General features: G+C 36.6%; 1 protein-coding gene across 4 annotated transcripts; it reads right to left on the minus strand.

Moving 5' to 3' along the window:
• Nucleotides 1–1,179: 1,179 nt before the first annotated feature.
• Nucleotides 1,180–9,247, minus strand: LOC106050423 (uncharacterized). Of its 4 annotated transcripts, none has more exons than XM_056042745.1 (2): nucleotides 9,102–9,247; nucleotides 1,180–2,294 (listed from the first exon to the last, which is right to left on the minus strand). In XM_056042745.1, exon 2 carries the CDS (start codon nucleotides 2,266–2,268, stop codon nucleotides 1,216–1,218), a length of 1,053 nt encoding a protein of 350 aa, XP_055898720.1. In that variant the 5' UTR covers nucleotides 2,269–2,294; nucleotides 9,102–9,247; the 3' UTR covers nucleotides 1,180–1,215. The 4 variants fall into 4 exon arrangements, with proteins under 4 accessions (XP_055898720.1, XP_013060838.2, XP_055898719.1 ...); XM_013205384.2 differs by lacking the exon at nucleotides 9,102–9,247 and adding an exon at nucleotides 8,894–9,095; XM_056042744.1 differs by lacking the exon at nucleotides 9,102–9,247 and adding an exon at nucleotides 8,631–8,803.
• Between the last annotated feature and the right edge of the window lie 4,437 nt (nucleotides 9,248–13,684).

Consider the following 13,684-nt stretch of genomic DNA (forward strand, 5'->3'; position numbering starts at 1 on the left):
GGACTATAAGTTCAGTCCATTGACGTCAGGTCGTTCTATTAGTATTATGTTAATTGTCTAAACATTCTTTGACTGTTTGTTCTAATTAATGAACCCGATGTCACTGGTGAGATTATGAAAACTCTTCAAAATGTGTTATTTCTAGGATGTACATGTAATTACAAAGTGGTCATTCTGTTTTGTCATAGTGGACGGAAGAAAGTTAGGTGTGAAAGTTTCGATTATGACAGAAATAGGCGCAGCCGTAGGAAGGCAAAAAGGATGAAAAAGGCTTGTAAATAAGGACCAAAAATTTAAGGCAATGGAAATAGTAGACTAGTTGGTCAAACATGTCAAAAGTCTCATATTACTATAATAAGTAACACACTTTGTTTTATTTAAACAAAAGACATTTCGCAGAAACTCATTAATCGCAAGACATTGTGGAAATCTACACAAAAGATTTCCTTTTGATGGTATTTTGTGAGAATAACCTCTCTCCCCCCTCTCTCTCTCTTTCTCTCTCTCTCTTTCTGTGTGTGTGTGAATGTAGGGGGTGTGCGTTTGAAATGCAACAGAAAATACACTGATTTTCAACCAAAAAATGTATTTAAAAGTCTTGAAGATATAACACACGTTGGGGAAAGGTTCGGGGGCGGGGTCCCTAAACAAAATGAAGTCTTCATGTTTATGAATAAATGTGTAAGTCTGTGTTAAAACATTAAGATTAGTTGATAATATGCAGTGGCAGTAAACAATAGAGTGAAAGGAGGACATTTCATATTTTAGTCTTATGCCTGCCAAAAGACGTCTGGTAACACTTGTGAAGATTGAACTCTGAAGATAAAGCTCTCTGAAACAACTTGCACTCTACATTGGCTCTCAAACTTAACAAAGTCCATTTTCGTTCACAAGCACAGAGAGATGTGACGTAAATCTACTTCTGCTCAATGTTGCAAGTCCATTACTTTCACTCCAGGCTTTAAGTCATTGTATTTATAACACGAAGTTGACAGTTATCTTTTAATCTATCCAATCAATGCAAGTATAATTAGACCATTCACTCTTTATCAAGAGCGACCAGTCTAATGAAATAAAATTATTTTTTATCATTGACCACCAGACCATGGTTATATGCTGCTCTAACTAAAGCTTATAGCGAACAAACAAAGAATAAATGTTTTTATACATTGCAAATAAGGTTTGACCAAACTTGTTTAAACGAATAGGCACAAATCACAAATTAGAATAACCAATCATAATCAGGGGCGTTAAACATGATCTTGCCACCATTAGCCAATAGACAAATTTCGTTACTACAATCTTTACCATTAAGACCAGCCAGATAATATCGGCTGCTCTAAGGGTAACCGCTGCAATGGGAACTACCATCAAACCGAAGATGATGGATATTAAAAACAACCTTTGACCCTCTGCGCGTTGATTCATGCGAGTCACCTGTATCGTGTTGACTCCCTGGTTTAAGTTGATGTTTACTGCCGAGGACTGGTTCATAACCTGTTGGTCTGCTGGATACGGATAGGATACTGCATTCTGTGGATATGGATTTGAGTTCAGTGGATTATAATGAACATTACCAGGGGCGTAGTCCTGGGGAGGGTATTGTGTTAAGTTTCCTTGTTGTGTAACAGTCTGTTGAGACACCACTATGGGTTGCTGGTTGGTGTTTATAGTCTGTCCTTGTTGCGATGTGGGTAAATGGACACAGCTGAGAACAATACTGACTACTATTGAGAGTGAGACCGGTAGAAACACTGATACCCCAAACATGGATTCCAAAGACTGGCTGTTTATGCAGTAATTCTCATAATCTACATTTGACATGCAAAGCGGAAGTATTATAATTAGTCCTAAGATCCAAGGGACGCTACTGGCAGCCACTGCTGTAACTATTTTATAGCGGTTGTCGTGAATACTTTGAATCCTGTTTCTAAGGAAGACTTCAGCTGCCAGTACCACAAGACCAATTCCGTAGACGAAATGAATCAAGAATGACATGTAGGTTGTGGTATTTGTGCTTAACCTGCAGGTCATGAAGGTTGGATCTGCCTCAAATAATAATCTAGCTTGGACTACTAACGGGAATAGGGCAAAGAAGATGTCTCCTATAGCCAAGGATATAATCACCATTAACTTGACGCTCTGATAAAACATTGGTTTTCTGACTTGGGTGACGATAAGTGCCCCGTTGATCAAACAGATTAGAAGAATGAAGATCACTGTCAGCGCTTTGTCAGAAATTAATAGTTTAGCCATGTCAGGTTCCATCTTGAGATTATTTGTGTTCTTGTTAACTGAAACAAAACAACAAAATATAATTTAGTCTAATGTTCGGAAATTATGCAGATACATATTTACCAATAGTGTATGTATGATTTTAAATCAGGGGTGGACAATTTACGAACCGCGGGCCACATGCGGCCCGCCGAGGTGTTAATCTTCGTTTACTGAAAACTTTTTATAATGAGACAGTTTCAATAATTTATATCGCTGTTTTTTTTTTAATATTTGCATTTTTATATCTATATACTGTTGGCACACCTGATTTCTATAGGTGTCAGACCCCCAGACCCTCTAGCTGTCAAGAGAAAGGCCTCAGACCCCCAGACCCCCTAGCTGTCAAGAGAAAGGCCTAAGACCCCCTAACTGTCAAGAGAAAGGCATCAGACCCTCAGACCCCCTAGCTGTCAAGAGAAAGGCCTCAGACCCCCAGACCCCCAAGCTATCTAGGGAAAGGATCAACATGGCTGTTGTTTTTTTTTTTAATTTTTTTTTTCGACTGCGATCCTCAAAAGCCTGAATCGAAATAATATGTGAGGTATCTTATTGTTTCAAGGAACAAATCGGTTGTATTCGGTAGTAAGGTCCTATACATTCATATTAGAATATTTTCAAGTAAAACATTATTCAAAAGATCCTTTTTATTGAATAGGATAAATAATGAGCTGTGGATGTCAGGAGAATGCTGTTCTGCAGTGAAGAAAGCAAAAAAAAAAACGTTTTTGGCATCGGGGCTTCGCCCAGATCCCAACTTGGGGAGCTTACAGCTGTCAAGAGAAAGGCCTTAACGTTGCTGTTTTTGTCTGCTTTTTTCGCCGAAGGTTGAGAAACACTGCTTTTTTAAACATTCTAATATATGCATAACTTTGAGAGTTATATATATACTGTAAGCGCGTTTATGCTTAGGGTTTGGGTTTAATGGCGGTTAGGGTTTGGAAAAAAATCGCCCCCCCCCACTCCAAAGTTCTGGATCCGCCAGTGCTTCAGATGGGTTTGAAGCTTAAACCTACCTCTTCAATATAAAATTACAGCAAAATACAGTCACAAAATTCTATTAGCGTATTTAAATTTAAACTCCTCCCATCAAGATGGTTTTGAGTTTAAAGCTTTCCTACAGAGAGTTTTGTGGTTTAAAAAAAACCTCTTCAATATTATTATAAAGCAAACTATAGTAACCTAATTCTATGACGTGTGTGTCCTGTTCTTAGAAGTAAAATTGTAGATTGTTCTTTGCTAAGGAGGAAGTCAATACTGTCCAGTTTGTTAGGCGTAGTCATTTCTTTGTACATGGCTCTACAATTGTTTCCTGTTGCCCATTGGTTGAGTCATTACTCTTTGTGATTGTTGATTTAACATTGACCTTAGGGTGAGGTACCTTACAGGTTTGTCTGGTTGTTCCATAGATGAACCTGCCTTTTCATTTCCCATGATGCTAATGTGTCCAGGGATCCACTGTAGTGTGATATTGATATTTAATTTTGATATCATCTGATGGATTATCACAATTAGTGTTGTCAACTCTCTTGGGCTGTTTGAGAAGCTGCTGTTAAGTGCTTGCAGAGTGGATTGGGAGTCTGTAAAGACAACAATATCTGATGGTGATTGCACTCCTTCATATAATTTGTTTTCCACTCTGCAGTGCTATAGTAATTGCCTCAATTTCGGTTTGAAAGTTTGAGCAGTAATCGCACCAGGGTGCACTTATTTCAAAGTGTTTATTTTTAGGGAAGACCAGGAAGGCACCAAGACCAGCATTGATGGTGGCTTTGAAGGCCGATCCGTCGGTATATATATGGATAGCTGTTTTTGGATAGCTTTCAATTGTTTAGAGTGTGCCTACTTTGAGCTCCAGTGGATTTGATTCTTTTGTTATGGTGTTATTTAGTAAATGTGTTTTAATGGTTGGTTGTCTGTAGTTTAGTCCGGGCTTTATGTTTGAAAATCTGGTAATTTTTTCTCTGTTATTGGGTAGGTGGTGTTTTAGGGCTAGTTCGTCAGTAAGTTGAATTAGAGTTCTTTGCTTTTTTTTGGTTGTTTTTCCTATTTTTCTGTGTTAGTAATTTATTAGAATGATCGTTCTCCAACCTTCTGTATCTCTCAATAGCTTCTAATGCTGCTCTGTTGTGCCTTAACTTAAGAGGTTCAATATTGGAGTCTATTTCACAGGATGCTGTGGGAGTAGTTCTCATACCTCCACTATTTAGCCGCAAGGCTTGGTTTTGGATTGTGTCTAAAGATGATTGATAGGTTTTATTGGCAGCTACTTGTATGGAGAGACAGTTATCCATTACAGATCTGACATATCCAGTGTATAACTGTCTTAAGGTTTTCTTTTCAGCTCCCCAGGATGTTCCTGCTAGGTGTTTTATTATGTTTAATCTTTGTGGTGCCTTTTCTTTTAAATCTGCCATAAAGTGTTTTAGAGACAGTCTTTGGTCTAGTTTTACACCAAGATATGTTGGATTTTCTTCTTTATTTATTGGCTGAGAGTCTATTTTTAGGATGTAGTTTCTTTTTGCTGTTTTGTTGCTGTGGCTAAAGATTGAATAAACTGACTTTTCTTTGTTTATTTCCATTTTCCATAATTTTGAATACGTGGAGATAGTTGTGAGAGCTCTGTTTAGTTTGGATCTAGTCAGCACTGGATATGTCTCTGTAGTCAAAATTAAAAGGCCGTCTCCGTAAAGTGCCTTATTGACCGAAATGAGGCCCGGGGGGTCATTCATGAAGATTAAAAAGAAAGTGCAGCTAAGGGCTGAACCTTGTGGTAGTCCTTCTTCCAAACTTTTTTTTTTACTAGAGATGGCACCTTCAAATCGGGTTTGGATGGTTCTGTTTTTTAAGAATGCCCTGATCCAGCTGTACATTTTTCCATGGATGCTCATTTTTTTCATCTTCAAAAATAGACCTTTTCTCCACACTCTATCATAGGCTTTTGGCAAATCTTTAAATACTGCTGTAGTGTGCTTGTTTTCATGAAACCCTTCTAATGTGTCCTGGACAAAACGAAAGAGGTGGTCTTCTGTTCTACTGCCGTTAATTAAATTTAAATGTCGTATGAAAATTAGATGTACAGTAGCCTTGTGGAGAGATTTTCATACCACACTTTGGTATTAGGAACATAATATTAACGATAATTAGATTTTGTAACGATTTAGCTAGAAAATTAAATGTAGTGTAAGAGAGAAGTGAGATTTTACATAAATAGATTTAAAATATTTTTCATGAAAAATCCGGAACAACCGTTATACGTAAATGAGAAGAAGATTTTTTGTTCTATTTATTAGAAGAGGGATTTCAAACAGTTATTTGGCGTTAGTAGATTTTTCATATAAAATTCGGAAATTTCTGGCGACGATTTGTAAGGAAATTAAAGTAACGTAGGTAGATTTCTTTTTGAAAACAAAATCGGGAACATTCTTTACAGATTAAAAAAATTTGATTATGTTTTAGCAAGAAAATTAAATGTAAAATAAGTCTTAAAAGTAATTTTCAATAATCGTTTCTAGTAAATTACTTTCTTATTTTAAAATCCTGAACAACCTATTGTCATTATTTTTACAAAAATAAAGTCATTTAACATCAATTTGTTTTAAGATGCAAATACGAAACAATTTGATCCTGATAATTAAACTATAGTGACGTATCGTCAAAGAATATAAGTGTAATATTAGTCAATTTTGCGATTTCAAACAATCATTTGAGATAATTTATTTTTTATAAAACAATATCCGGAACAACGTTTTAGTTAAAAATTATAAGTCAGTATAGAGATTTTGATTTAGCATTATATGTTATTTACATTTTAAAAAACCGGAACAACATATTATTGATCATGTGTTTTTGCAACGTTTAAGCATGGAAATTAAATGTAATATAAGTTAGAAGAACAAACAAACATTCGTTGGCATTGATTTGTTTTTACAAAAACATCCGGAACAATATATTATAGATACTTTATACTATTGAGATTTTTCAGAAGGAACATTAAAAGTTAAATCAGATTTTCAATATCTTTTGGAGTTGTTTTTTTTTTTTTTATCTACACGTGACGGACAGACCGACCGTCAAACAAAACGCACAAAAATAAGCGTCTTTTATTCTGATAGGGGCACTAAAGAAAAAATAAATAAAATCTGATTATTTAATAAATTTTGAGGGAATTGATTAGTACCGTGCCTCGTCCTTGTCACGCTACTGCACGAAAGTCGCTGCATAAAAGTCTATTTTAAAAAAATATGCGAGTTATTTACATACAAAGTGCATTCTAAGCCTTTATAAACAAACATAAATGTGTTATTTTAATTTTAGCAGCTAGTTGACCAGAAAAAAAACACATTTAACTAATATTTATACTTGTTGTGAACATTTCTTTTACATTGTATAAATACGTTTGTCTTAGTGATACTGAAAATACACAGAAAATTGTTTTTGTTAGCATATTGTAACAGTTTCTCCCTTAAATTTATGTATTGTTTAAGAAATGGTGTATTTTTTAATGAAAAGAAAATCGCTTGCATAATTAATTTTATAAACTAAACGGTTTGCTTTTAGAGAATCAAAAGTAGCCATTGCACCTAAACCAAGCCGCATCGAACGGTGAAATAATATTTTTTAATTTCTTTTCTACTTTTCGAGATCTGAGTGTGACAGACGGACAGACCGACAGACCGACATTTTGCACAAACCTAGTAGCGGCTTTTCTATTTACGGGGGCAGCTAAAAATGATTATAATAAAATAGTTTTAGTTGTTAGAGACTGATTTTTATTTACTAAAGACTTGCTCTTGGGAAGGATTTTTGTGGAAAACCTTACCCCTCTCTTATTAAACTATTATAAGTTTAAGGGAAAAGTAATCCACATTTATGAGTGCGGGAAAGTATGTATCATATGGTTACATCTTAGTTTCCTGCTTACAAAGCTTATATCACCTCATTCTGTCTGTCTGTCTGTCTGTCTTGTAAAAAGTGTGTACACGTTATTTCTCCCACACCCATTCTCGCACACTTATTCACTGGCATAGATAAGACACAAATCAGTAAAATGAAAAAGCAACCAATTAGTCAAGTAATTAATTATTTAGGTTGATATCAACAAAAAACAGTAATGATTCAAGTATTCACAGATATGGCTGAACCCAATTGGTAAATTAATTAATAGTAATGAATTATTTTGTTTGATATCGAATAAGGCAAATATTGTGTATATTATTGGTAGACATAGTTTTTAAGGGCGAAGTTCTTCCCTATTAGATAAGCTTTTTTTTTTGTTGTCACTGTCCTTACAGACTGATTATATTTTATTTTGCTTGTTATATTGTTTTTATTATGCATTTTTTTTGGTCAAGAAATATGACTTTATGGTATCCCCCTATTGAGGCTCCTGGAGTGCGACAGTCTGCACTGCCGTAAATCACCAACTTTCTTTAGGCCTGAAAATGCTTAAGCATTGCTTTCTTATTATCAGTTAGTCATAAAATCACATTTTTAGTACACGAACGACGTATGTTACATTCTGTGAATTGTTTCCCTTTTAAAAACTAGGAAAATTAGAAGAGCCACAAATACAAAATCTTGGTCATGATTGATATGAATAATTTAATTCCAAACCAATTAAATAAAAAAATAAATAAGGAGGGTGGGCTCCAAAGAGTTAAAATTTGAACGATTGTAGAGATATAACGAAACCTTGATACATTTGAAATAAAACCTACAAATGTTGTAGATACCAGAAAAAAAAACACCAAAAATAACTATAATAAATTGAACACTTAACCATAATTTACAGTGTGACCTATATTATCAAATAAAAAAAAAACCTCAGAATGACACAGAGATAGAGGCACATTTCTTATTCCATATGCTAGAACAAATTCGTACTAGTGCTTGTTTTTCCTAGTGCCATTAGAGGATGGAATGGGTTGCCTGAATCGGCCAGGAAAACCAATGACTTGACAGAGCGTCGTTGATTAATTAATATGACTGACTAGATTGACACAGGAAATGTGTAGGACGTAATTATATTCTTTTATGAAGTAACGTCTATAATATATAAGATTATTAAGATAAGACTGTTGACATATAAGGCAAGGCTTGACTTTAACAAGAGAGGAAATATATACCAAGATATTCAATGAATGGAATATGCACATTGAACGAATTAGATTGTAAATGCACAGCAATCCTACAAATAAATACCTATATTTTTTTTATGGAACCACAGACGTCTCACTGTGGTTAGCTACCAATTTTCATTGATTAATTTATTTTATTAATGCATTTGTTTGGTTTAAATTATGACACTAAGATACCAGGAAATAAAATGGCTTGCTTACTACCATATCACTTACGATGCACCAATGTATCCAACAAATGTGAAATTCAAGAGTAAGAGCGCTTCAACTAGGCAGGCACTACCTCTGGTTCAATATATATATATTAATGACTAAGTTGTATTCATACCCTGCGATAATTAAATCAATCCCATATAGCGTGTACGATTATAACTATATCATTTTTTAAATAAAGTAATTCTCAGTGGATTTGGGCCAGGTGCATATATTGCGTTTGGTCGATAAGAAAAAAAAAAGTTCTAAAAATGTTACATGCTTACTTGTTCTAGAATTCGATGTACTTAACCTGCGATCGCTCATAAATCTCAAATATGCTAGCCAAGCCCCAGGCCCATCGGTCTGTTGAAGCTCAAGACGAATCCTTTCAACACAGTCACTGAGTATTCACACACTGAGCTAACTAGAAATAGACCTGTTGTTATCTAGGCTTACTGCAACGGTAAAAAATGATGCAAACCAGTGGCGTACCGAAAAATAAAATCGTTCGCCATGTCCTCAAACTTAACCGACTGAAGGTCTGGGTCAGTGCTTTAGGGCTCCACTGTGTAGGACCGAGAGAGTTTTAAGAATGTAATTTTTTTTAAATCACTTGTGACACAATCTCCAGGATTTTCTCTGCATATATATATCCTACAAGGCAAAAGATAGAAAAGAATGAAAGAAAAAAGATGGTCGATAGATCATGTATAGTTCTCCAACGGTTCAAACCGACTAAGGTAAAGGTGAAAGAGATATATTTACAATTGTGTTGAATCCCAAAAAAAAAACTAAGAGTGTAAATTTACTCTAGCACTTTTAGCGTTTTTTTGTTGTTTTTTTTTTACATCAGGGATAATGTTTATTTTGTTGTGTGTGTTTTATCTACTGCAAGAGGTTCTTTCAAGACACAGTAGTGAGTGACATCATTTTCCCTCCAGCTTATAAGGGTGTCTGGAGATTGCTTTAAGCTCCACCAGTCGGTCCTGGGCGGGGCCCCGGCGCCAAAAGTTTTTCAACGTTTAAGTAATTCATTCTACTGGCATCTAGAACTCACTTAATTACTGTAAAAATAATGTTGGTAAAAATAAAAGTTTAAAGTAAAAAGCGATAAGTTGGGCCAATATTGGAATATTTTCAGAGATGAGAAATGCGTTCTCCTAGCGTCTAGCGTGCGCTACTTATCCAAGGAAAAAAATACACTTGTCTCATCTTATCAAATAAAAAAGGATGTCGTAATTTCATTATTATTATGCGATTGATATTCGAGGTACATATAACGCACTTACTTCCAGGGCCGGATTTGGAGGTCCAATACAATTTAAGACCATCAATACCAAGTTTGATCTTACAGTAATTTTAGTGTTCTTAGAGGTAGCTCTAAAGTTTTCATCTTCAAAAATTCAAATTAAAACAGGTTCGTGGTCTTTTTGGAAAAGTCTATCAAAGCTATAAATTGAGCCAATACGTTAACAAGGCTGGATTCAAAACCACAATATTACATAACAACAGATGATAATTGGTTTTATATTGGAGTTTCCGTCATTAAGACAGACTGCTGACCAAGTCTGCCCATGTTCACTTATTGGTACCGTATTTAAATGTTTATATGTCGATGACCTGCTGACTATTGTAAAAAAAAAAAGAAAAAAAGAAAAAAACAAGCTAAAAACCTATGGCCATACCACAAGATCTTCGCGGCTCGCTTAGACCTTCCTTTGAGGAACAGTACCAGGAAAAAGAAGAAGAGGCAGACAGAGAAAGCGATGGGAGGACAACATAAAATAATGGACGGGCCTGCCATTGAATGAGGCTCTAACTGAAGCTAAGGACAGAGAGGAATGGAAAAGGACGGTCGACGAATCTTGCATGGTGCCCCAACGGTCCAACAGACTAAAGGATAGGTAAAGGTAAAAAAGATAAAATGTAGAGAAATTACTGTGAGACTCGCTGTGAAACAACTTCTGCTATTTCGATTTTTTCAAAGAAACCTTCTTTATATGAAAGACATTATGCAAATCACTATAGCAAAGAATTACGCTCAAGACTACGAAACTCGGCCCACGTAGTTGAATCATGTTAAGTGTTTTTTTTTTAAGGTATTACTCTAAAATTAAACAGTTCGTCTAGTAGGGTTTTTGTAGAGAAAGCTAGAACTAGGTATTTGTTTAGAGTACAGGAAATGCTTTGAAATGAAGCCCACTATTCCTCTTCATTCATGAAGAAGACTTTGGGAGTGTTGGTGAATTCAAACAAAGCGGTTATTGAAACAAAACAAAAAAAAACTTAAAGAGGAATGGGGGGCGGGGGGGGGGGGAGGAATGAAAGCGCTGCAACAAAAAAAAACGTTTGGGCTTAGGGCTTTTCAAATCTTACCAGAGGCGTACTGAGCAAGACGTGCGCACGGGGAGCTGGCGCCGACTTTCGGTTTAGCCTTTTATATAGCTACCAACTAACTTCGTTAAAATTATGGTATTTAAGCTCTTGCATATTTTAGAGTTAGATGTTAAGATCATCTTAAATACTCAGAAAGACACAAAGATAAAGGCACACTACTCATTTTATTTTTTTAGTCGCCTGTTTGCGTGTGCCCCCCCTCCACGGAGCTGGCGCCTGGGGCATCGTGCTCCTTAACCCCCCCCCCCCATTCTCTCTACGCCTCTGTCTCTTGCAAAGACTTCTAATTTCAAATAGACTTGTTAGGCGTATTCTCTGGTTTTATGTTTCAGTTGTGTTAGTACAGTTGTTGACGTTGTCTTAGGGATAGGACTTTACTGGCTAAGACTTTGACTTTAAGAAATGCAAATATTCTGCTTAACCTAGAAACATTTCCAAGAAAACTAGAAGTTTCAATATCTCGAGGACCTAAAGGAAAAACTAAAAATACTTTTGATTTCTTCTGTGCTTTGTTTCCCATAGAACAAGTAGACAACCTTGTCTTACTTAACACATTAGCCTTTCAACAGTTTTACGGATCACTGCGTAGACCGAGGTCATATTTCATTAGCAGTCGAAATGATAAAGTCAGTTGTTAACTATGTGTATGCTCGTAGCTTGACTTTCGGTTTAGCCTTTTATATAGCTATCAACCAACTTCGATAAAATTATGGTATTTAAGCTCTTGCATATTTTAGAGTTACATGTTAAGATCATCTTAAGAACTATTCCCTTTTCGAGAAATTAATGAAGCAACAAATATTTTATTTTATGGTCATTTTATTATTATTTAACTATTTTTTATATATTAGGTCAATATTGGTCTGAAGAGTAACTGGTTGATTATTTATCAGTGAATTACTTTACTTAAGGTTTATACTGAGGTATGACATGACGCTCTTCAGAATCGATACAGTTGGGAGGAAAAAGCACTGGAAAGATCCACATGAGGAGCAAACATAAAGGAAGGGTCCAGGATTGCGGAGGGTGTACACACCAGAAAGAATGGTGAAAATGCTATGACGCCTCGTGTCTTATAATATAGACGTTGCTTCAAAAAAGAAGACGATTACGTCCTATGCGTCATGTATTTTGTCATGTATGTTAACCAATGACCTAAATTCAGCAAAGTCATTGGTTTTCCTGGCTGGCTCAGACAACCCATTCCATTCCATGCTCTAATAGCACTAGGGAAGAAGAAGCATTTGTACAAATTTGTCCTAGCATATGGAACGAGGAATGTGCCTTTATATTTGTGTCTTTCTGAACATGTGATGTTAATCAAGGATTGGCCTGTTTAGTCACATGAGAATTTGCAAAGGGGAGATGTTACTCCATGAGACTTAAAATACCACAGAAATCTTATAAGAAATCTTATAAAACTACAGACGTTCCATCAGTAGGGAAACTACTTTCTTTTGTATTGGGGATTTGTACACCAGACGTTGAACGCAGTCATCTTTGTGTTTGTTTGTTTGTTTCCTTCTTTTCAACAGTCCCTTAACTTTCGTCGTAGGGGTGCTGTGTCAGTTCACGTGACCACATCCCTCCACTTTTTAACTCTTTCTCTCCGTAATTATTTACCACATTCTGGTGGAATCAACGCCGGAGGATATTCCAGCTACCCGTCGCCTCAGCGTGGCCCTCCGGTGGAAACATCCAGAGGTGGATCTGGACAGGCTAAGAACGAGTAGCGAACCAGGCCTTCTAGCAGGTCTCCCTAGGTGAGCTTTTGTTTTTTTTTATCTCACTCGGCGTGGGGATGGAACAAGTAACCTGCAACCCAGTCCAAAAAGTCGCCACGCCGTTCCACAAAGGGGGTCGTCATCAGTACCAGGAGCCTGGAGGGGCGACCCTCGCACGGAACTGTGGCGGTTACAGTATAGGAATATGAGACAAGCTCCCCGCAGTTAGTACTGTTCTCGGCCACTTATAGCGAGTGGGCAGAGAGCGAGGACGGTGCGCTGTGTACGCGGCACGGCCCGGTCTGGCCCAGTCAATCGATATGGCCGTCTACCGCTGTGTGCCCTCAGACAGGACAGGGGTGAAGAGCCCAATGTCCAGGCCTGGTGGTTGAATGAAAGCCTTTCTAACCATCAACGGGATAATGGCGCCTCTGGCGCCGATTCCCTACTGGACTTCATCGAAGGTGGAATCAACGCTGGTATCGTCAGTTAGGAGAGAAGGAGTTAAAGTCAGCGGCTACTCTTTCCAGGATATCAAGAGAGGGGCCGGTCCATTCTTTTATGTTATCCAACCAGATTTTCTTTGGACACTTTCCTCGTGTTCCCACCACTGTACCTTGAAGAATGACTTTTGATAGTGAGTCATGTCTTACAATAGGACCAAACCAGCTCAGCTTTCATCTATTCACAGTATTGAGGAGTTTCCTCCCTTTTTCACCAGCCGCACTGTTGACCTTGTTTTCGCGTTGATTATTAAGATCCCAATTACGTTCTTACAGTTATAAGTTGGGGTTAGAAAGAAAAAACGATATGGAGAAATGTTGTAGTGATATAATGGGCCTAGAGAAAAAACATTAAAAACTGAAAAGAGTAATGTTGAAAGTTTACTGTTGTCAACTAGTTTTTTAAATTGAGCTACAAGCAAAATATTATGGCAATGTGATTCCTCGTTGC

This window comes from Biomphalaria glabrata, chromosome 9 (assembly GCF_947242115.1).
Source record: "Biomphalaria glabrata chromosome 9, xgBioGlab47.1, whole genome shotgun sequence".
NCBI classification, from domain to species: domain Eukaryota; kingdom Metazoa; phylum Mollusca; class Gastropoda; family Planorbidae; genus Biomphalaria; species Biomphalaria glabrata.

Bases quoted from the DNA above. Each gene is read 5' to 3' on its own strand.
- LOC106050423 (XM_013205384.2), bottom strand. From the start codon at position 8,933: ATGAGCGATCGCAGGTTAAGTACATCGAATTCTAGAACAA. The intron at 2,295-8,893 runs GTAAGCATGTAA...GTTTTGTTTCAG, and splicing joins TACATCGAATTCTAGAACAA to TTAACAAGAACACAAATAAT.